Source organism: Microtus pennsylvanicus, chromosome 17 (genome assembly GCF_037038515.1).
Source record: "Microtus pennsylvanicus isolate mMicPen1 chromosome 17, mMicPen1.hap1, whole genome shotgun sequence".
Lineage (NCBI taxonomy): Eukaryota > Metazoa > Chordata > Mammalia > Rodentia > Cricetidae > Microtus > Microtus pennsylvanicus.
In genome coordinates this window covers 35,026,979-35,049,350 of record NC_134595.1, presented here as the reverse complement: position 1 = coordinate 35,049,350, position 22,372 = coordinate 35,026,979, and the positions used below count along the sequence as shown (strand labels likewise).

At 41.2% G+C, this 22,372-nt stretch overlaps 1 protein-coding gene across 7 annotated transcripts in view; it reads right to left on the bottom strand.

The window, feature by feature from the left end:
• Positions 1-22,372, bottom strand: part of LOC142836735 (nuclear autoantigen Sp-100-like) — a 60,792-nt gene that overhangs the window by 38,090 nt on the left and 330 nt on the right. For 5 of the 7 annotated variants that reach the window (XR_012908162.1, XM_075951261.1, XM_075951264.1 and 2 more), the window contains exons 2-7: positions 13,469-13,613; positions 11,295-11,463; positions 10,354-10,428; positions 8,086-8,151; positions 6,296-6,385; positions 5,412-5,492 (exon numbers count right to left, since the gene is read on the bottom strand). Coding sequence is in view for 6 of the 7 variants with exons in the window: in XM_075951261.1 (XP_075807376.1) it covers positions 5,412-5,492; positions 6,296-6,385; positions 8,086-8,151; positions 10,354-10,428; positions 11,295-11,463; positions 13,469-13,612 (625 nt within the window). In the remaining variant the exon portion in view is untranslated. The remainder of the gene's footprint in view (positions 1-5,411; positions 5,493-6,295; positions 6,386-8,085; positions 8,152-10,353; positions 10,429-11,294; positions 11,464-13,468; positions 13,614-22,372) is intronic. The other 2 variants (XM_075951263.1, XM_075951262.1) reach the window with 2 other exon arrangements.

Here is a 22,372-nt window from a genome sequence, read left to right as displayed (position 1 = left end):
CCCTATCTTGAAAAAAGAAACAAAAACAAACAAATGATAGAAATATGCTGACTTACTATGCTTTAATTATTTTTTTTTAAAGCTAAACACTGCTGGGAAAATTCTTTCTTATTTGTGTTTTGAGTCATTTGTTTTGAGACAGGGTTGCATTGTAGCCAAAGCTTGCCGCAAACTACTTAGCCAAGGATGACCTAGAACTCCTGATCTGCTATTCCTCTTCCTCCTCCTGAGTGCATGTATTACACCCAGCCTTTCCTGTGTCTTCTGATTAACACACATTTCGCCTCACCTCTGCTGAGAAATGTCATTGTTAAACTCTGGGAAATGCATTTTCAAACTTAAGAGATTATATCCAACTGTTTCCCCAAATTGCATGGTTTCCAGAACAGGCAGAAGCCCCAGAGACAGGGCATAACAAACGCAGGAGCCTACAGAGAGTAGATGTGGTGGGATGTAGTGCTAGGGTAAGAGACAAGTGATGGGGACAGGAGTGTGGATGCCAACCTTCATTGTCACTCTGACAGTGCTGAGTGCTGAGAGCTGCAGAAGGCACTAGGCTCTAAAAGCCACAGGAACTGGTTTGCACCTATTTTATTTTTGCTTTATGTAGGGGAGTGCTTTCTCTGTGTGATGGTTTATGCATGCAGTTTCTGAGGAGGTCAGGAAAGGGTGTCAGATTCCCCAGAACTGGAATTAGAGAAGGTTGTGGTTTCTAGGAACCAATTCTGGGTCCTCTGCCAAAGCAGCCAGTCATCATAATCTGAGCCATGTCTCCATTCCAATTCATTCCTGGAAGATTTTTCTTTGGCAGAAGACAAGAGATTTGGAGGGAACAACATGGGAGAGGCAAATTCAGACAAAAGTTTAAGTGAGTATGATGGGGTCCAACATAGGGTGACTAGGCTTGGGCGTGCACACAGGGGCAGGCTGGAGAAGGATGAAAATTGTAATTAACACAGGGCCAAATGAGGTTAGAGAAGCTCTAAACCACTAGTGTGTGTGTGTGTGTGTGTGTGTGTGTGTGTGTGTGGTGGTCTGTTATATTATTGAACAGAAGATACCAAAACAGTCTCCACATAGAGACGTCTGTTGGGTCTTTGGAAGGTCTCTAGGCTCTTGGGAAAATGAGCTGAAAGGGGAGGCCTGGGCTGGAGGTGTGTGTTTAGGAAGTAGCAGATCTTTTATAGTGAAACTCAAGATAAGGTAGGCCTTGGTGATCTGAGGGGATTACAGGGTCATTTCGCCGACGGGATGTCTTACCCTGATCAGCAGAAGTGACATGCTGGTGTCCCCACTTCTCACAGCAATTCTGACAATTCTCTTCTATCAGGCTCTCTGTGCCTTGCCTGGTTCCCACTATTTGTTTACTTTCCTATGTTTCATACTTTTCTCCCTCTATATCTTTACATTGATTAATTGATTGATTATGTATTTTCACCTAGCACGTGTGAACCATGGCACGTGGGGCAGTCAGAGAACACCTGTGGGAGTGGCTTCTCTCCTGTCTCCAAGTGTGCCCTGGAGCTCGAACTGGGGTCAGCAGCATTGAGGGCAACCTCACAGCCCCCTCTGTACTTGAAAAGTCACTTTATTTCAGGACCGGGACCAAAAGGAGGCCAAGGTGTACTCTGAGCATAAGACTAAGGAGGTGAAGAGGAGAAAGCCTCCTGACATTTGGAAGTCGCCTTGCTACATCTAGTGTCTGACCTGTTGTCCCCTCCTGGATGTCTCTGCTCATCCTTCCATGTGTTTCTCCCCAAGCATCACTGAAGGTCTCCCATCAGCACTGCCCAGTCTTTATCTGCAGGGCTCTCCCCTGGACCTCATTCCTTGAAAGCTGATAGGAAATGTCCTACAGGATCCCTGTTCCATTAAACTTCTAAGAAGAAAGGTACCAGTCATCCCATCCCTCAGCCAGCATGGGGAGGATGGGCTGCATGTTGTTCTAAACCCTGCCTGCGTGTCCGGCATTGCTACTTATTGTTCTCTAGTTGGTGTCTCCATTTTCCCTCTCCTTGCTTTTTCTACCCAGAGGTACCCCTCTATTTAAGAGAACAACAACAGTCTCCCCCCTCACAGATGTTAATTTCACCAAGAGACTGTGTCTGGGTGGGGGTGGACAATGTGGGCAAAAATAAAAAATAGTGTGTTTACTATTCTAGAAAAGCAAAGAATACATTTAAAAATGTATTTTTAATACAGGAAAAAGCTGATTTGAAAGCAATTCTGTAATTATCCCCCAACCCAGCCCTCCCCAACATCAGACTGAACATCTGTATGCATGAAAATACCTTTTTAATGCCTAAGGGAACCACCTAGATGGTACAAGAAAATAAGAAAAGGTACATTGAGCTTGGCCACTTTAAGTAATCCCTAACATCTTCAGTACAGCACAGAGAGAGAGAAAACTTGCAACTGAGGGAGGACTGAGAAGCCAAGAACCAGGTTTGACCTTTGACCTCAATGCTGGTGCTGCCCCAGAGAACTCAACACTAAGCAGGCCCCTATGAGGCCAAAGCCAGTAACTGTGACATGAGTCTCCAAGTCTGCTATAGACTGTAGTTCTAGGATCTTGACCAATGACTCACCTCAAAAGCTAGGCCTATTTCCTTTTTAAAGGAACAGGGAATGAAAACTTTAAAGATATAACAGAAAACTTTCCAAATTTATGGGAAGGTGTAAATGTCCAGGCAGAAGGCAGAGGTCTCCAGTCTGACTTAAGACTGCTACAACAAATGAGGTTAAATTCATAATTAAAACTCAACTATTTTTTAAAAAAGGGCCAGGATCCGATACCTTCCTAATCTGAAAGTCAGAAATCATATGCAGTTAAATCTCAAAGCTATATACAAAGAACTCATAGCAAACATCAGTACTCAAGTGTGAAAAGCTCTCTCTTTACCAAAGGATGCCCAACCACAATGCTTCTATTCAATAGGACTGTAGATGACCATGGAAAAACAAGGGTTCCCAGCACCACGGTCAGGGAATAAGAAATTCCAAAGCTATGTCACTTCACACTGGTTTGAATGGCCATCACCAAAAAGACAAGCAAGAGGAAGTGTTGGTGTTCTGGAGAAATGGAGCCCTGTATGTGTGAGTGAGGTGTAAGTGCCTACAGCCTTACAAAAAAAAAAACAGTATGGAGTTTCCTCAAAAACAACTGAAAATAGATCCATGATGTGATTAGACAGTCTTCTCTACTGCACAGAACTCGGGGGATTAAAATCATTCTGTTGACGAGACACCTACAGTTTTTACAGCTGGACAATCTCCATGTATGGTGTCAGTGTGAACAGCTGCCAGTATCTGGAGAGAGTGTGGTGTTCACATGGGAGAGACTCCCAGACAGTCTTAAAGTGAAGGAGACCACATCAGTGGAGACAACACGGATGAGGAAGAACATTCATATTGCTTAGTAAATTAAAGACTCATATGGTCAAAAGAGAGAGAGATATACAGTATAGAGAGATTCAAAGACAAAAAAAACCTCTAAATGGTTTACAGTGTGTTAAAAATATATGCAGGATAAAGGTTAAAGTCCTTAAAAATAAAAAGAATGAAAGAGAGTAGTAAGGTGTAGTAGCACATGCCTTTATTCCCAAAGCTTGAGAGACAGAAGCAGACAGACCTCTGTGAATTCAAGGTATGGTGGTGGACACCTTTAATCCTAGCACTGGGGAGGCAGAGACAGATGAATCTCTGTGAGTTCAAGGACATCCTGGTCTACAGAGTTATTCCAGGACAAAGATATACAGAGATCCTGTCTCAAAAAGAAAAGTACAAGTAAAAGAAATAGAGGTTAAAAGAAAGCCGCATAAAGATGGAAATACACAGAGAATCTTGATACTGTATGCTATTATGCTCTCTTTAAATTGTTTAAATGCTAAGGAAGGAGCAACAGCTGCTAAAAGATATTTGCTTATAAATGCTGCTGAATTAATCCGAGATAGGTATTTTGAAAATACCTTGACTTCAAAATTGAAGTCAGAAGATATGTTACTTTGGAGAAGAGATTTTGCTTTTGTTTCCACAGGAAATGAAAGACTGTGGATTCATTCTGAATTAAGAAAAACCAGGTTCGATCAAGGAAGACCACCTGAGAAATCTTTGGTAGGAACAGATGGCCCAGATGTCTGAGTTCTACATCCAGAATGGATTCAAGACTGCTGCCTGAGATGATCAAGAGTCACAGGATACTCCAGTCAGGACTTAATTGTAATTCTAAATTTACTTTAGGTCTCCATAAGATTAGCAGCACCCCCCCCCCCCCAAACCAGCAAGAAGTAGCCTAGAATACCATGCCCACATTCCCAAAAAAAGGACTATGGGTGTTTTCCTTTGTTTTAAAAAACAAAAGGGGGGGAAGTGGTGCAGGAGAATTGTCTGTATTCTGTCAATCTGTTTATTTTGAACAAATGCGGATTGGCCAGGCAGGAAGTATAGGTGGTCAACCAGACAGGAAGTAGAGGTGGGGCGATGAGAACAGGAGAATGCTTGGAAGGAGGAAGACCATTCCTCCACTCCTGCCAGGACTCTGAAGAAGCAAGATGTAAGCTGCCCCACTGAGAAAGGTACCAAGCCATGTGGCTAACATAGATAAGAATAATGGGTTAATATAAGCTGTAAGAGTTAACAAGAAGCCTGAGCTAATGGGCCAATCAGTTTTATAACTTATGGAGATCTCTGTGTGATTTTCTTTGGGGCTTGCCAGATTGGGGTACTGGGTGTGATGGAAACCCCAATGAACAAGCCGGCTCTCATGTTACACAGAAAAGCTAAAACTACATAATTTCATGTTAGGTGGCCTGGGAAAGGGTCCTACTCAGATGAAGTAAAGTGGAAGTGAGGAGGAGGACTGAGGTCATAGTGGACATAAAATTTCAGTCAGGAAGAGTAAGTTCAAGACATCCATTATACAACATAATAAAACTAACAATATATTGAGTTCTCAAGAAATCACTGAGGTCATGAATTTTAAATATTCTTCCTATGAAAATGTATGTGAGGTAATAGATATACCTTGATGCAGCCATTTCAATGTTCATATTTAAAACTGTATGCTGCCTCTGAGATGATGTGTGTGTGTGTGGGGTGTGTGGATGCTTGTGCATGGGTACATGTGTGTATAGTGTGTGTGTGTGTATGTGTGTGTGTGTATGTGTGTGTGTGTGTGTGTGTGTGTGTGTGTGTGTGTGTCTGCGGTGCTGGGATTGAATCATAGGATCTCACAAACACTAGACAAGCATTCCACCACTGAGCTACACTCACAAACACAAATACGAGTAACAATTTTTTCAATAGTCAATTTTGAAAATGATTAAGAATTTTTTAAAACAAACAAAACAAAGTTCTACCAAACCCATACAGACTACCTGACAAACAAAGCCAGGAAGGGAAACAATAGTTACTTTCGTTGCTGCAGGGCAATGGGATGTGTGGCTCCAGGCTTGCATCTCTGTCACTCAGTTGGACTTTTAGTTCACAGGAATCTGAAGAAGAAAGGCCACAGGTGAGATCCCACAGAGCCTTGCTCTTTCCCAGTTTCCACCTTCATCCCTCACCTTGATCTCATCTCTCGTTCCTACTTCCAGCCCCATCTGCACCTGTGGCCACCCCACCCTGGGAGGTATTTGTGCTTCAGGACTCCCTAGCCAACACCTTTAACTCTTGTTTCTTAACTTTTCTTTTCCCTGGTAAGATTTTTCCAACTCTTTTTCCTCTGGGGTTTCTTTTTTTAACAGCCCCCTCCAGGTCTCAACAGTGCATCAAGAGTTCTCTTTGCTTCTTTGTGCCTAAACAGTTTTCTTCTTGTATCAGACACCAGAGCCTTCCTCTGCTCCCTCCCAGGGCTTAGCCCTTCATGCTAATACTGAGTCCATTTACTTTCCAGCTCAGAAACTGGGCCTGGTGGTATGGCTGCTTGGGGCCTTTGCAGTCCATCAGTGTTGTCACCGGTGGTATCTCCTCTCACGTGGTTAATCTGTACTGTTTCATTGAGGTTTTCTGATAGTCCATTTTCAGATAAACTCACAGATAAAACAGATTTTATTTTGTAATTATTTTATTTGCACCAGGGGCACACATGGCACACATATATAAATGCAGAAAACACACACAGTGATAAAAAAAAAAGTAAGTGAATCTTCAAAAGCATTTTAAAATAAAGTGTTAATTTTAAGAAGTCTCTTCTAAAATGACATATCCCACCTGAAATTCACCCTTCCCAAGTGCTGGAGATGTGTTTGCAAAAATGAGTCATGGAATAAAGAAATAAATACTATTGCATACATACCATTGTGAATCTGGAGGATGGAGAATTGATGATTCTCAGTTTGGCTTCCCTGGGTGAGGGTGGTTTTTCCTCCATCATTACTTCTCCATTCTGAGGAATAATGGATTTCATGGTGAGTGTCCATTTTAGATATCCAGAGAGAAAAAAAAATCCCATTTATGCAATGTGAGAAGCTTAGATTCTGGAAGCAGGTATTTATTATTTTTGTTATTATTAACACTGATAACTGAATCAGTAAAAAAACAAGAAATGCATACAACAAAGATGAAGTGCCAAACACGAGTATTGAAGCTCTTCATGACTTCACTCGATGCCCATCTGGAGCCTGGACCACTGTCAGATCCCTTTCATAGGAGATGACACCAGGGCCCAGAGAGGATAGATAACCTGCCTGGGATCACAGAGGCAGAATTTGAACCCAGACATTCCTAATCTGCCCTGGATCTTGAAGCACAATTGAATCCTAACAGTTGAGTAAAAATGAAAATTTTCATTTTCTGAAAATGCGATGAGACATCATTATTTTTAAGTCATTCAGAAGATTACCGCAATAATACCTGTATCAATATATCAAAAAGAATATAATATTCTTATATATTCATTATTATATTAAGTATAATATATACTTATAATTTAATTATAAGTTTTGTTTATAAACAGAATATTATAATACTCATTATGATCAATACATTGAATTTAGAGTATTCTAAATAAGTAATAGCTTAAGTATTTGTTAATTTAAGGAAGGTCAAGGGTTTAATTAAAGTATCAAAAGGAGCCAGGTCATGGTAGTACGTGCTTTTAATTCTAATAATCAGGAGGTAGAGGCAGGTTGATCTCTGAGTTCAAGGTCAACCTTGTCTAAAGAGCAAATTCCAGAACAGTCAAGGACTACACAGAAATCCTGTCTCAAATAATCATATAAATGAATAAATAAGTAAGGAAACAAACAAACAAGTAAATAAATGAAACATCAAAAGTTTTTTTCCCCCACTGGTCTGTCTCCCCTAGAGAGAGACTCTCAAGCTGTTACCCTGTAACGAGTGGAGGTATCATTTGGGAGGTCCAGTTGTGTCATGATCGTATGAGCTGAACGCAAAGGGAAAATTCACTGCCTCCCCGATGTTCATGTTCATCATCTCTCTCTAACCTCCACGGGACAGAAGATCAGAGCATGTAGGCCATGTCTAGTCAGTCAAGAGAGCCACAGGTAGACAACTTTGAATTCAGGAATATGGGGAAGATAAACAGGAGATGAAGCTTTCCTAGTCAACCCTGAACTTGGAAAAGCTACAGATACAAAAAATGTCGTGGACATCAGAAACACAAGGAAAGAGCACCCCCCCCCCATGTGAGGTGTGTGGGCTGGTTTTGTTTTATCAACAAAACATGATATGATGATCTAGGAAGAAGAACTCTCAATTGAGAAAAATTCCTCCATCAGATTGGCTTGTAGACAAATCTGCAGGGGCATTTTCTGGACTGATGATTAATAACACCACTGGAAGATTTCACCCCTGTATGGGTGGTCCTCAGATATATAAGACCGCAAGCTGAGCAAGTCATGAGGAGCAAGCCAGTAAGCAGCGTTCCTCCATGACCTCTGCTTCAGTCCCTGCCTCAAGTTCCTATCCTGATGTCCCTTCATGGTGGACTATAAACTGTAAGCTTAACTAAACCTTTTCCTCCCCATATTGCTTTAGGTCATGGGGTTTCATCACAACAACAGAAAGCAAACAAGTTCACATGGGAGGAGACAGCAATGTTAACAAGAGTCAAAGAGAACAGACCATCAGATGAGGAGGGACCTGAGGGTGACCAGGTCAGGCTTTCTTGACAGCAGCTGTCACCATGTCCTAAGGAACAAAAATTAGATATTCATTTCAGGAGCTGAAACAGGTTACTCTCTTTTGTCTTTATCATGTGAGAGCTGAAGGAGCCCTTGAAGCATCAATCCAGAGCCCATCTGGAGCTGATAAGCTCTCCATGATTCCCGAGATCAGACTCGAGTCATGAGAATAGGTTGTAAGGGTCAGCTCTGACTGAGAAGGTCCTTCCTGAGCCACTTTAGCACCTGGTGGTGACCTGTCTTCATACCCATGGCTATAGGATGCCTGCATGTGCCCCCAGCGCTTCCTGACCCAGTGTCCGTATCTGAGTTTATCTCAAGCAACATTTGTCATATCGAATCCATCTCTTCTAACATCAAGCGTGAAACTGTGACATACTAAGAAAATGGCTGTTTTGGTCTTCATCCCCCTGTTTCTGGTCAGATTTCCTCAAATCCTGGATGAGTCCCCAAGTGATTAAGATGAAAAGAGTCAGTCTACCCTTGAGAATAGCTGACCTTCCTTATTACCACTACAGTGTATACTACAGATGTAAAGTTTGGAAATTCATTAGGAATGAAGGACTGGCTGCCAGGGGAACAAAATATGATGACAGTATGGGAACCTTGACCTCCAAGGTGAGAAGACCTAGAAGTTGACTTGATCACATGGCTACTGATTTTATTCACCATGCCTGTATGATGGAACTTTTATTAAAGATTCTAAGAGACTCTGTTCAGAGAGATTTGGGTTGACAAACTCCATAGTGCAGGAAGGGTGGTGTGCCGAGGGATGACAAGAGAGTGCTGTGTTCTCTCCACATTATTCCTTGGGGTGTCCCTCTCCCATGTGGTTATTGTTCGTGTGCATATGTCTGTGGAGAGCTGAGGACGACTTTGGGTGTCATTCCTCAGGTGGCATCAACCTCTTTTTGTAGAGATGGAATCTCTCACTGGACTAAAGCTCATCAATTTTTCTGGGCAGTGATCTCAATGGAGCTGCCTGTCTCTGCCTCCCTGGTACTAGGATTATAGCTCCTGCCCCTGTGTCTTGAGTTTTTTTTTTTTACACAAGTTTAGGGGATCAAACTCAAGCCACTGTGCTTGTATGCACTTCGACAATGAAGTCATCTCCCCAACTCCCCTCACCCTAGCTGACTATTTTTGAGCTATAACTTTTCTAATAAATTGTAAGCTAATGTTTCCTTGAGGTTCATGAGCTATGCTAACAGTTCTGTAGCCTGAGGGGCCACGGGTTCAGTTGACCAGAAGCATGGGCCACACCCCAGAATTTGTAGCCAGCATATGAAGTAGACTGTTGTCTTGTGTCACTGAAGCCTTTGTCAGAATATAATTACATCATAAGACACCTTGTTGAAGTCTGGAGAGTTGGTTGGTGTGGAAAAACGCCATTCACAACACTTCTGGTGTCAGAGACCAGTGCATATAAGGGCAGCACAAATCAAGAACATCTCTCTTACAGAATATTTCCTCTTGGATGCCACCGTGGAACACACTGCTTCACCTTTCACAGTTCCATACTGGCCATCTCCTTCAGAGGCTTCTCTAAGACGCAACTGTTTCTGAGTAGTCAGTCTCTTTCAATCTGGCTACCGACACTGGTTCTTTGATCCTGGACATCAGGCTGACTGTCTGTTGTCATGGTTGCTCTGGGTGGATTCTACATCTCACTAGAGGCTAATCACTTTGAATTTCAAGCACCCCCTCCTTCCAAAATTCATATATTGGAGGTCTGTCCCTTAGAATGGCACTAGTAGGTGTTGGTGCTACCTTTAACAGGCAGATTCGAGCTGAAGGAAGTTATATCATTGGAGGTGTATCCTTGAAAGACACAGGCAAATTCTCTCTTTCCTTGCTTCCAGGTCACCATGAGGTGAACAGCCTTGCTTCTCCCAATTCCTTGCTTTGGTGTCATGCCCTACCATAACAAGTGAGGTCAAACTACCTGCACTGAAGTTCCTAATATCATGAATTGAAATTAATTGACTTCTCAGGTATCTTTTGTTTTTGAGGGAATTTTACTATGTACAATTGGCTGTTCTCAAGCTCACAATTTTTCTGCCTCAGAATTTGAGTGCCCAGCTTATCCTGGGTAATTTGTGCCACCCCCCTCACTGCTTTCTGTTTTTCCCCAAGACACATTCTGCTAAGGATCACCTTTACTTTATAGACTCTATGGCAATAAGAACTACTCTCCAGGTATAGTTACCTTGTTCAAGACTGAGTTGTGAGTTCCGGTCCCTTCTAGCAATTTCTTTGGACCACAATTTGTTCTGTGGCAAGACTGAAATGGGAGGGAGAGTGAGTAAGAGAAAGAAGCCATTAGAGATCTCTAGCAGGGATAAGGGGCAGCATTTCTGCATTGCACATTTAGGAATTTCCAGTCTTCCCATCACTCCAAGTTCAGTGTGTCCCACATACAGAGTTCACCCATCACGTCTTGGGACAGGGAAGACTCCACAAGGGAGATTTTATGCTTCCCATACAGAAAGGAGACACTCAAGTAAGAACAAAAAAGTAGAAGGCACATTTGTATCTATTCCAGTGTTCAGAGGGCAGAGAAGGTAGATGTCAAAACAGAAAAGAAAATAGAAGCTAAATATAACTTCCAGGCTGTCACAAGTATAAGAAAGGGGGTCTTTCCTGGATGGAAGGTCTAGGATCTGGAAGCTTGATGACAGGCAGGCTTTAAAGATGGACAAGATGGGGTTGAAGAACTGGCTCACACATTGTTGATTTCTATGAGCATGTGGTGCTAAGCTAAGATGGATCCTGCAACCCACAGCTGGGCTGTCACTCAAGGTGGGGGTAGTGAACCCGATGGACTCCTATGACAATATTATAAGGGCTCCACTGAAGAGACACAGCAGGGCTACCCTACTGGGACTGAGTTCTTCCTGTCCTCTTCTCCATAGCCTGATGCTCATGGGGCTCTCCTTATCTTCTCAGTCTAAATACCCAGTCTAGCAAACCTCGGGAACGTGTCAACTCTAACCATTAGATATAAGTGCTATGATTATGCATGGGCATTAATTTTGTTAACTAGTACATTCCTAATCATGCTGCATTATATGACACCTGGTAGACATTTAATATATGCTTGATATATTAATGACTGGGATCTCAGAGGGGGATATTAAACCAAATTACCATTTTCGAAGTCTTTGGAAATGAGTTCCAAATCAGGGTATTCCATTAGAATTCCAGGACTGAACAATACCCGTAGAACTTTCGGGTCAAATTTCTTCTCCAGTTCTTCTAGGGCTCTGTAGACCACGTTTTGTACAGGAACCAGGTTTGTACAGGAATCTTTAAAATCCTTAAAAAATTTAAAGGAGAAGGTGTAAGTGCAGGCTTCCAGGTCACAGAAAAGCTCTAGGAAGCAATAATAGTTAGTGTACCTCAATCCGCAACAGACATATCTTCTAATGCAAAGTTTTATATTTGCATGGCTACTTCATGAAACAAGTAAGTATTTTCTCTCTCAAAATACTCACTAGTGACTTTGAGCTTCCACCCCCATTTTTATGATATGTATGAAGGGATACTTTTTGTAAGAAAGTAAAACTTGGGTTAAGGGTTAACAATGGGGCTGGTGAGATGGTTCGGTGGGTTACAGGCACTTGTCACCAATCCTGATGGTCTGAGCTCAGGCACTGGGATTCAGATGGTGAAAGTGGAGAACCAACTAGCCCCAGGCTGGTCTCTGACTTCTACAGGTGCAGAGCAGCAGGCTCATACACACATGCACACACAATACAAACATACACATACTTATAAGTAAATAAATAATATATGCAATAATACTTCTAGAATGGAGGTGCTGGAAAGATGGTTCATGGTTGGGAATATTTTCTGCTCTTGCAGAGAACCCTCATTCAGTTCCCAGCACCCACACAGCAATGCAGGAACATCTGTAACTCCAGTTCCAAGGGATTTGCTTCTGATTTCTGTAAAATATGGGCACCAGGCCCATACGATTTATGCACACATACAGTCAAGAAAAACACTTGTACACATAAAAATAAAAACAGAAGTATTCTTTTTTATTGTTTAAAGGTTAACTAACAAAGTAGGTGGCCAATGATGTTCTGTTACTCAGACACCTCCTGGCCTCCTGTAGGAAATGAGGTGTTCATTCCCTCTGACTATGAACTCTGCTGGAGGGAGGCAAATTCATAAGGCAAAACAAACAAAAAACAACTGGAAGGCTGTAGAGAGGGGCCCAGTTGTTCAGCACACTTGCTGCTCTTGCAGAGTTCCCAGATTCGATTGCCAGCACCCTGATGATGTTCACAATCATCTGTAACTCCAGTCACAGAGGATCTGGTGCCCTCTCTTCTGACCTTCAGAGGTCCAGGGACACCGTGATGCATAGACACACATGAAGACAAAACACTCATACATATAAAACAATCATAAAATGTTTTAAAAATTTGTCTGAATAAAATACTCTGTAGTTTGTAATATTCTCAGATATAGGTTTTTAAAATAGATATTAATTAAAATAAAATTTCCTCATGGAAATTTCACTAAGTCAGTTCAATAAAATAATTCAACAGTAAATTAAAATCACTTTTAATTTTTAGTTTGTTTATCATTTTAGTTTAGTTGAGTTTGAATTTTATGAACTATATGGTTTAAAATGCTTGAGATATTGCACATCTATGGTGAACCCCTGTTCTGCTCTGGCTTTTCTTCAACAATACTCATCCAGAAAGCAGCATGAAACACCTTCCCCTCAGATAGAAGCAGGACCATCTCCTGAGGTCTGTGCTTATCCTCCCCTTAATACATGGGGAGAACACTTCTTGAAATATTTACGCAATACATATCACTCCCAGGAAATGCAAGTTTTAAACCTGAGTCCAGAATTCTAATTTATAATTGATGAATGTATTATTGTAACGAATACCTCTACAAAGTGCTATGAAAACCTTGTCAATAATTCTTTGTCAGAAATTAGGTTGGGGTGCTGGAGAGTTGGTTGTGGTTGAGAAGATGTATTACTGTAATAGAGGACCCAGGGTGATTCCCAGCACCCACATCAGATGACTCACAACTACATGTAACTCCCATTCCAGGGAATCTAGAGTTCTTTTCTGAACTCTGTAGGCACCAGCACATATGTGAACACACACACAAACACGCACATGAGCATGCAAAAGCACAAAAACATACATTCACATGAGAAATAAACTCTTAATTTTAAAGTTAAGTTCAACTTTAAAAACCTGCCAATCATCCAGTCTGGCTCCAAGATATCAAAGTGTAACTTAATCTGGAGCTTGTTTCAAGGTTAGAATATAACAAACCCCACTTACTGTGTACATTTTTTCGCTGATGAAATTGTTGTCACGGAGTACCTCAAGAAAAGGAAATGGCTTTTTTATTGCATTTGAAATCATCACTTTACGAATTTTGAACTTCAGGAATACAGGATCAAAGGGAATCGTCTCTGTGGACATCCTGGAAGGGGGAAATACCATGGGGAAATGATAATCTGGTCCATCAGTCTATATGCTTGCGAAATGTAAGGTTTTATACATGAAAGAAAGACTGTAAAGGAGTAATATACATAAGATAGGTGGTCTTAAGTTATCCCCAATAAATACAATGAGTCAAGTCCAATAATTTGTCAAGTTTGGGGTTCAAGTGAGAAAGACCCTGCCTTGTCACTCCCAGAATCAACTTCTGACTTCCATACATGTGTGCACACACATACATGTGCATCTGCACACGTAAGCCCTCATGCATGTGAATGTTTATGCATGCATGTATACTACATATTCACATACAGACAAAAATAAAGTGAAATATAATGTTAACTATGACTCAAAAATTCCACTACTAGGTGTTCTTATACAGGTGAAAAGGAATATTCTCAATAATTTATATGCAAATATTTCTCCTAGCATTATCGATAGCCAAAAGTTAGGAATGTTTGAAATGGCCATTAGTTTGAGTGTAGAAAAGTAAAACTGGAAATTTATACAATAAAATATTATTCCTCAATAAAAGGAACAAAATGCCGATACATTTTATGAGTGAATGAATCTCAAAAATTTTTCTTAATAATGGAAGACAAATAAAGATGGCCACACAATGTATAATTCCATATCTATAAAATGCCCAGAAACGAAATCTATAGAGACAGATGTTTGTGTGGTTGCATGGACTAATGGGACCAAGAACGGACTGTACACAGCTGTGGGGGGGGTGTTCTTCTAGGGATTCCAAGTCCAAAGTTCCAAACTTGAACTGTGGTGCTGGTTGCAGGCTCTGTAAAAAGTCATTGGATTGTACATTAAAATGGGTAAATTTTAAAGCAAGTAAATTAAACTAAAAAACCTGTCAAAAATATGAAGTGGAAATTCAAAAAGATAAGAAGATCAATAAAGGTGACATGCTGAATATTTTTTCCTCTGAGTACAGGAAAAGGTGGATATTTTGAATAACAAATACACATTGTGTTCTAACTGATTTGGGGTTTTATCTTTTTGTTTTATTTTTTTGTCTACTTGACAATGCTAAATTTATTTGGAAAGAGGAACCTTAATTTAAAAAAGGAAGGCTTATGTCTGTATTGCCTGTGAGCAAGTCTCTGAGGAATTTTCTAGATTGGCGATTGATGTGGAAGGGCCCGGTTCACTGGGGGCATTGCCACCTGGACAGTTGGACCTGGTATACATAAGAAAGCAAACTGATCAAGCCAGAAAGCAGTGTTACTCCATAGTTTCTGCTTCAATTTCTGCCTCCAGGTTCCTGCCCTGACTTCCTTTGTTGAGGACTGTGATGTGGATGTGTAAGACAAAAATCCCTCTTCTCCCCAAGTTGGTTTTGGTGTTGGTGTTTATTACCGCAATAGAAACTCTAACTTAAACACTGTATGACTGGATGTTTCCCCAGTCTAAACAGGGATGTCAGGAGGTGACAGACAGCACTTTAGTTAAAAAAATATCTTGCTGATGTCAGGATGTCTATGAGTTTAATCCCCGGCACAGAATGACCAGCCAGCAACTCCCCCCCCCCCAACAATAACTGGAAGATGAGGCTGAACCTTACCCATGGACCACAAAACCCACATCAGAAGGACAAGAGATGCAGTCTCACTTTGACTGCTTTGCCCCTTGCTCAGGCTGGAACAGACCTTACCAAGATGATGACCCTGGACCCAAGATTTCTTTCTCTATAATGAGGAAAGAGAACCAAATGAGAACATACGGTTCCCCAGAACTCTAAGATGCCCACGGAAGGGCTCGCTCTGTTTTCCTCAATGAAGAACATTGATGACTCAGCAGCAGACCAAGGAGAAACAAAGAATGGGGCAGGGATGGCAGACTGGGGATGGAGCTGTGCCTCCACTATCAGTGACATCCTATGGGAGATCCCAGTCTTCTGCTGTGATCTGCAAAGCCAGGCTGTGCCTCCATCTGTCCTGGGACCACACTGACCAGGTCTTCCTAGCCAGCGTTCCAGTCTGGACACAGAGACAGCTCACTCCCCAGGACAATATGCTGGCTCTGCCTCACAGCAAAGCATAACCTTGGCTCTACCCATCCAATCAGTCCAATAGCAAGGCACACCATCTGGCTCAGAGCCTAACGTATGGCCTCACCTAGGCCAACAGTCAAACTGGCCATCTGCCTAACTCCAGAGCATAGCTTCTAACCTGGACAAATGAAGAATCCTAAACAGCGCTAGGTCCAGGCTCAGAAGAAATCAGCCTGTGTCACAGACACAATGTTTAACCAAACTGACACTCTGCTAACTTCAGAGGAAAGTTCTGGTATTTGTGACTAAGGAGCGTCTTAGCCTTGTTCATAAAACTCATGAACAGGAAACCAATGCAGAAATCCTTCCACAGATGTCAGACATTTCTTCTCATCTCAACAGGATGTTTCCAAGCAAGACTGCTTCAACATTTGCAAAACGGTAAATGGGATGCATGGCATTCATACAAGGCAAACATAAACCATGTCCCTCAGCAGATACCCAAAAGGTATTGGGCAAACTCAGCATGTGTTCATGATAGAAATAAACCTCTCAAAATTCAGCCGAGAAGAACTGTACCTCAGTATAATAAGTATCATATATGGGGAGGCCATGATGTTATTTTCAAAAGCAAAAAGCTTAGAGCGTTTACCCTTGTGGTCAGGGACAAGCAAAGGGGCAAGGTGTAATGGGGTAAATGAATGCAGACAGATTGTAAAAATATATACAGCTTTAATGGGGAAATAGACTTACAGAACCACCGTTCCTGCGGAGACTAGGAAAGCAGAAGCGGAGGCTGGGAGCACACTCGCCAGATTTATAGGTAAACATTAGCCCGAGGCGAACACGCCCCCTAAGGGGCTGGACTTATCCCTACAACAAGGAAAGGACTTTCACTCTAGGCAGTCTCTCTTATACTGTGCTGAAAGGAAGAAAAGAAGGAAGAAAAGGGAAGGACGGAGGAAGGTAGAGTAAGTAAAACTGAAAGTAACATTACTTTATATGTACAAAATTCTGAAGATCATACACACATATTAGTACTAATTAATAAATTCAACGAAGTTATAGGGTACAAAAATCAACATTCATAGTGATACATGTGGAAAAGAAATTAAAAGAATTTTTTTGAGAGAAAGAGAGAGAGAGAGAGAGAGAGAGAGAGAGAGAGAGAGAATGACGTGCTGAAATAATCCTTTTGTACGCTGTCAAGACTTGCTACTCAGATTAGTTTAATAAAAAGTTGATTGGCTGGGAGCCAGGCAGAAATTATAGTTGGGATCACCAAACTGAGAAAATAAAGGGAAGAATAAGGGTAGAGTCCAAGGAGATGCCAGCCAGCTGCCAAGGAAGCAGGATGTGTAGAGAATGAGGTAGCAAGTCATGAGTCAGGTAGCAAACAATAGATAGGAAACATGGGGTAATTTAAATCTAAGAGTTAGGTAGTAATAAGCCTGAGGTACTGGCTAAGCATTTGTAATTAACATTAGGCCTCTGGGTGATTATTTGAGAGCAGCTCAGGGACAGGAAACTCAGCCAACAAATGGCACCTACTGTGGGCATAGATCCACATAAAAAAGCATAAAAACATTTCTAAACACAGAGAGCCAGACTCACACTCTCCTGCCAGTCACTTCTCCCAACAGCTACCTCTGAGATGGACCCATCAGCCAACAGCTGTGAGCTAAGTCATGTGTCAGGTTCTGCAGTCTCTCATAGAGTCCACAGTAGAGAGACTCTCCCAGACATTGCCTGCAGGCTTGAGAACTCTGCCACCATGGAGACAGAAAAGTTTATAGATAGGCAGGAAAGACAGATTCAGGCAGAAATAAAAAAAAACCCTCCTAATGTGTTACAGTATGTTAAAATATATATATGTAGGCTTGGTAGAGAAAAGAAAGGGGTAGAAAAGGTCCTTTAAAAGGGAATAGAGTAATAAAAAATAATTAGCAATGTAAAGATGAGAAATACACAGAGTCTGGATACTGTATGTTAATATGATGGCTTTAAATTTTTTTGGCTGCTAAGACACTCTAGATTATAGTAACTGCTAGAATCAAGCAACCTACATATTTTATAAATATCTTGACTTCAAAAGTTAAGTCAAAAGATGTGTTACTTTGGGGGAGAAGTTATGCTTTTATTTCCACAGGGAATGAGAACCTGTGGATTCATTCTGGGTTAAAGAAAATTGGGTTTGCTCAAGGAACCCCCCACCCTGAAAGATCCTGGCTACAAACAAACAAAAAATAAATGTAAAAGAACTTCAAGATATGTGATATATATTTTACCTGCTCAAACGCATAGCAAAAATATCTTTACTGACCTGTGTACAGTGAACAATCTATACTTGTATTAATACGGATATGTATGTTACCTTTAAAGTGTATGCATTTTTAGAGTGAGAAAACTAAATGCCAATGAAAATGATGATTCAGGTGATCTAGCATCCAGAAGAGCTACCAGGCTGCTAACTGTGATGATCCAGCCTCATAGAATACTACAGTCAAGACTTAATAATTATTCTAAATTTTCTCAGTGCTCCCAAAAGGTTACCAATGCTGCCAAGCAACAGGAAGTTGTCTAGAAATCTATGCCCATGGTCCAAATAAATTAATTATTTGGTTATGGATATTTATTATTATTTAAGGGGGGTTGTTTACAAGTTGATTTTAGTTATGGTCAGAAAAAAGTTGGACAAAACAGATTAGATTCATGAATCTCCTTCTGAACAATAAGGGGTATATAGAAAGTATAAGACAGAAGTGTAGATTATTAAATCTACTTTAACACAAATTACTAGTCTTAAATATTTTACATTTGTATGGATTTTTTTATTTTGATACAAATTTGAAGTTCATTTTTCTGTGCAGTATGTATGTATCTACTCTTGTTTGGTTTTTTATGCTCATGTAATTCATTTAAAATATAACATACAATTAAAAATATAAATTAATAGTCATCTATAATAGTCAAACATACTCATGTTAGATATGTTTTTAAGGTAATAAGCAGATGTATTTAGATAGATAGGTTGTCTTCAAGCACTTGAAGGACCTACAGAATATGGCATTTAATGTGTTTAATAACCAAAGGTTTTTTATGACAGTGAGACATGTCTACTCCTGGCAGCACCAATCTACTTCAGAGAAGATGATGGGTATTGAAAAACTCATATGAGTTTTCCTTCTTTATGACAAAGGCTAGTCATGTGAACAGAAACTACCCTTGCCTCAATTTCGGACAGTTACTTTCCAAACTGGACCAATAGAACAAAAAAAAAAAAGGTGACTGCTGTACTTCGCTAAGCCAAGGTAGGACAGCCTTTCAGAATTCCCTGCATTGAATTCTACCAGAACTTCCAAGAAGAGCTAATATCTATACTCCTTAATGTATTTCACAATATAGAAACAGAAGAGTCATTGCCAAATTCCTTTTATGAAGCTACAGTTACCCTGATACCAAAACCACACAAAGACCCAACCAAGAAAGAGAATTACAGGCCAATCTCACTCATGAATATCGACGCAAAATTCTCAATAAAATACTGGCAAACCGAATCCAAGAACCCATTAGGAAAATTATTCATTATGATCAAGTAGGCTTCATCCTAGAGATGCAGGGCTGGTTCAACATATACAAATCTATCAATGTAATCCACCATATAAATAAACTGAAAGAAAAAAAACATGATCATTTCATTAGATGCTGAAAAAGCATTTGACAAAATTCATCACCCCTTTATGATAAAGGTCTTGGAGAGATTAGGGATACAAGAGTCATACCTAAATGTAATAAAAGCTATATACAGCAAGCCGACAGCTAACATTAAATTAAACGGAGAGAAACTCAAAGCCATCCCACTAAAATCAGGAACACGACAAGGATGTCCACTCTCTCCATACCTTTTCAATATAGTGCTTGAAGTTCTAGCAATAGCAATAAGACAACATAAGGGGATCAAGGGGATTCGAATTGGAAAGGAAGAAGTTAAGCTTTCGTTATTTGCAGATGATATGATAGTATACATAAGCGACCCCAAAAACTCTACCAAAGAACTCCTACAGCTGATAAACACCTTTAGTAATGTGGCAGGATACAAGATCAACTCCAAAAAATCAGTGGCCTTCCTGTACACTAAACCAGTCCTAGGGGAGGAAATTTCCCAGCCAGTGCACAGAAAAAGCAACCTATTTCATACTCGTGGAGTTTTGAAAAAAAAAGAAAAAAGGCCCCTAAAGGAACTGGCACTATAAGTAGGTGTGGATTTGTTGGAAGAAGTGTGTCACTGTGGAGGCAGACTTTGAAGTTCTTTTTTCTCAAACTTCACTCAGTGTGACAATCAACTGACTTCCTGTTGCCTCCGAGTCAAAATGTAGGACTCTCAGTTCAAGCACCACATTTCCCTGCATGCTGCCCCGGTCCCCATCCTGATGACAATGCACTGAAGCCCTGAACGTGTAAGCGAGCCACCCCAATGGAAGGGTTTTCTTTAGAAATGTTGCCTGTGTCATGGAGTCTCTTCACAGCAATAAAAGATCTGAACTAATACACAACTTAATACATAGAATGCAAATGAACACTCATCTCTGTCACCTCTGCAGTCTCGGGCAGAGAGAGGGGAGACTCCTCATCTCATCTGCTATTGGCAGGAAGAGCATTGACGCTGCCTCCTCACAGGCCACGTGCCAGCATCTACGAGCAAGTGGTCACTGCTGCCCTTTGACTCAGGAACTCCACTCTTGTTTGTTTTAGACACAATGAAGTATCCTGAAAGTAAGCAAAATGAATCACATGACCACTGTCCTTACAGCATGCTGGTGACAGTGAAGTGCGGTAGTGACCTTAATGTCCATCAAAGCAGACTGGTGTAAAACTCACGGTGAGGACTGGCAAGGTGGCTCAGTTAATGAAGGAGTTAGCAACCAAGGCAGATGACTTTGGTTGTAGCCTAGAAATCACAAGACAGTACGAAAGAACTCCTCTACATTGTCCGTGACACCAAGACACATGCATAATTAAATAAACATAATTAAAATTATGAATCTCTTCCTCCATATACAAGCACTCTGAATAGCAGGCAGCTGGTAAGAAGAACGAAGGAAATGTGCAAACGTTAAGGTGAGGACTACGATAAGGTTTCTACTTTTTAAATAACCTAAGGCTCTGAATACAGAACAATAGTACAAAATGAAAATAATCATTAAATAGCTATGAAAATAAGTTACACAAGAAAAGCAAAGGAAAAGATAAAGAGTCTGGAGAGGTCAGCAGTTAAGAACGCTGGCTGCTCATCCCAAGGGTGGGAGCTCAGTTCTCAGCACCCATGTCTGGCAGCTCAGAACCGTCTGTACTGCAAGTACAGTGATCTGATACCCTCTGCTGGCCTCCAAAGGCACCTGACCTAATGGCTCTCTCAATCTCTCTCTCTCTCTCTGTCTCTCTCTCTCTCTCTGTCTGTCTCTCTCTCTCTCTTTCTCTCTCTCTATGTAAGTCTGTCTGTATCTCTGTCACTCTGCTTCTCTCTCCCACATGCACGCACACATGCTTGCACGTACACATACAGAGTATGTATGTTTTATAAGACAAAGAAGAACCAGGCATGATGATTGCACCTTTAGTCCCAGTACTTGGGAGGCAGAAACAGGTGGATCTCTGTTGGGAGTCTCAGGCCAGCCTGGGCTACATAACAAGTTTCACAACAGCCTACATGGCACAATAAAAAGACAAAGAGAAGCTGTCTAATATGCCTAATATTTCTAACATGGCTGAACCCAAGACTAGGAACTGTGGGGAGTGTGTATGGATGACAGTTAAAATGGTTTTATCCTTTCTATATTTCCACAAAGTTTGAAAGTTTATAAACCACATTTGATTATAAAACAGGCCTTTTGGTGCAGTCCTGAAACCCCAGTCACTGAAAAGACCCAAACAGCAGAGAGGATCACAAGTTCAAGGCCAGGTGGGCTGTAGAATGAGTTCAAAGCCATCCTGAGAGACACAGCAAAACCTCAACTCTAACGTCTTTAAAATAGGTAGAAATATATGGTCATGCCTACTCAAGGCCCTAGGTTCAATAACAGTAATGGAAATTTATTACTTCCTGTGCAGTAGTAAACACCCTGACAGACACTGTTTCTGAGGAGAACATCTGATCACCACTGTGGAGCAGACAGAGATCGACCATTTCCTTGTCAGAAGAGTCACCCTCCTAGGACAGGACGCTGACATGAAAATAAAAATGTGCAGCTTGCCATGGCCGCAGCTAGCAAGGGCCTATTTTTTTTCCTTCTTTATTCAAATCTGACAGTGAGAGCTCAGACCAGGAGTGAGCCTGGGACATCTTCCTAGGTGACAAGTCCTGCCAGACAGGTAGGAGACCAGTACATAGGGGACCCAGTTGCTGACTCTGAGACTCTGCTATTTGAATTTTCTCCCTGAGGTGACTTAGTGAAAGCAGAGAGAGGCAGAGGGACTGAGAACACTCAGATTTCATGAGATAACAACAGAGCCATGTCACAGAGGTCGCCAGGAGTCCCTGAAGGGTGTGACCAGAGTCTCCTTCTGACAGCTGACAGTGCTGCACACAAGAACGTTCTGACTGTGTGTGATGGCAAGCTGGCCTCTTCAGCAGATATCTTACTTAGCTTTAAAAACTCCAAGTGTTCTCTCTGTCTGTCTGTCTCTGATTCTGTCTCTCTGTGTGTCTCTGTCACTCTCTGACCGTCTCTCCGTCT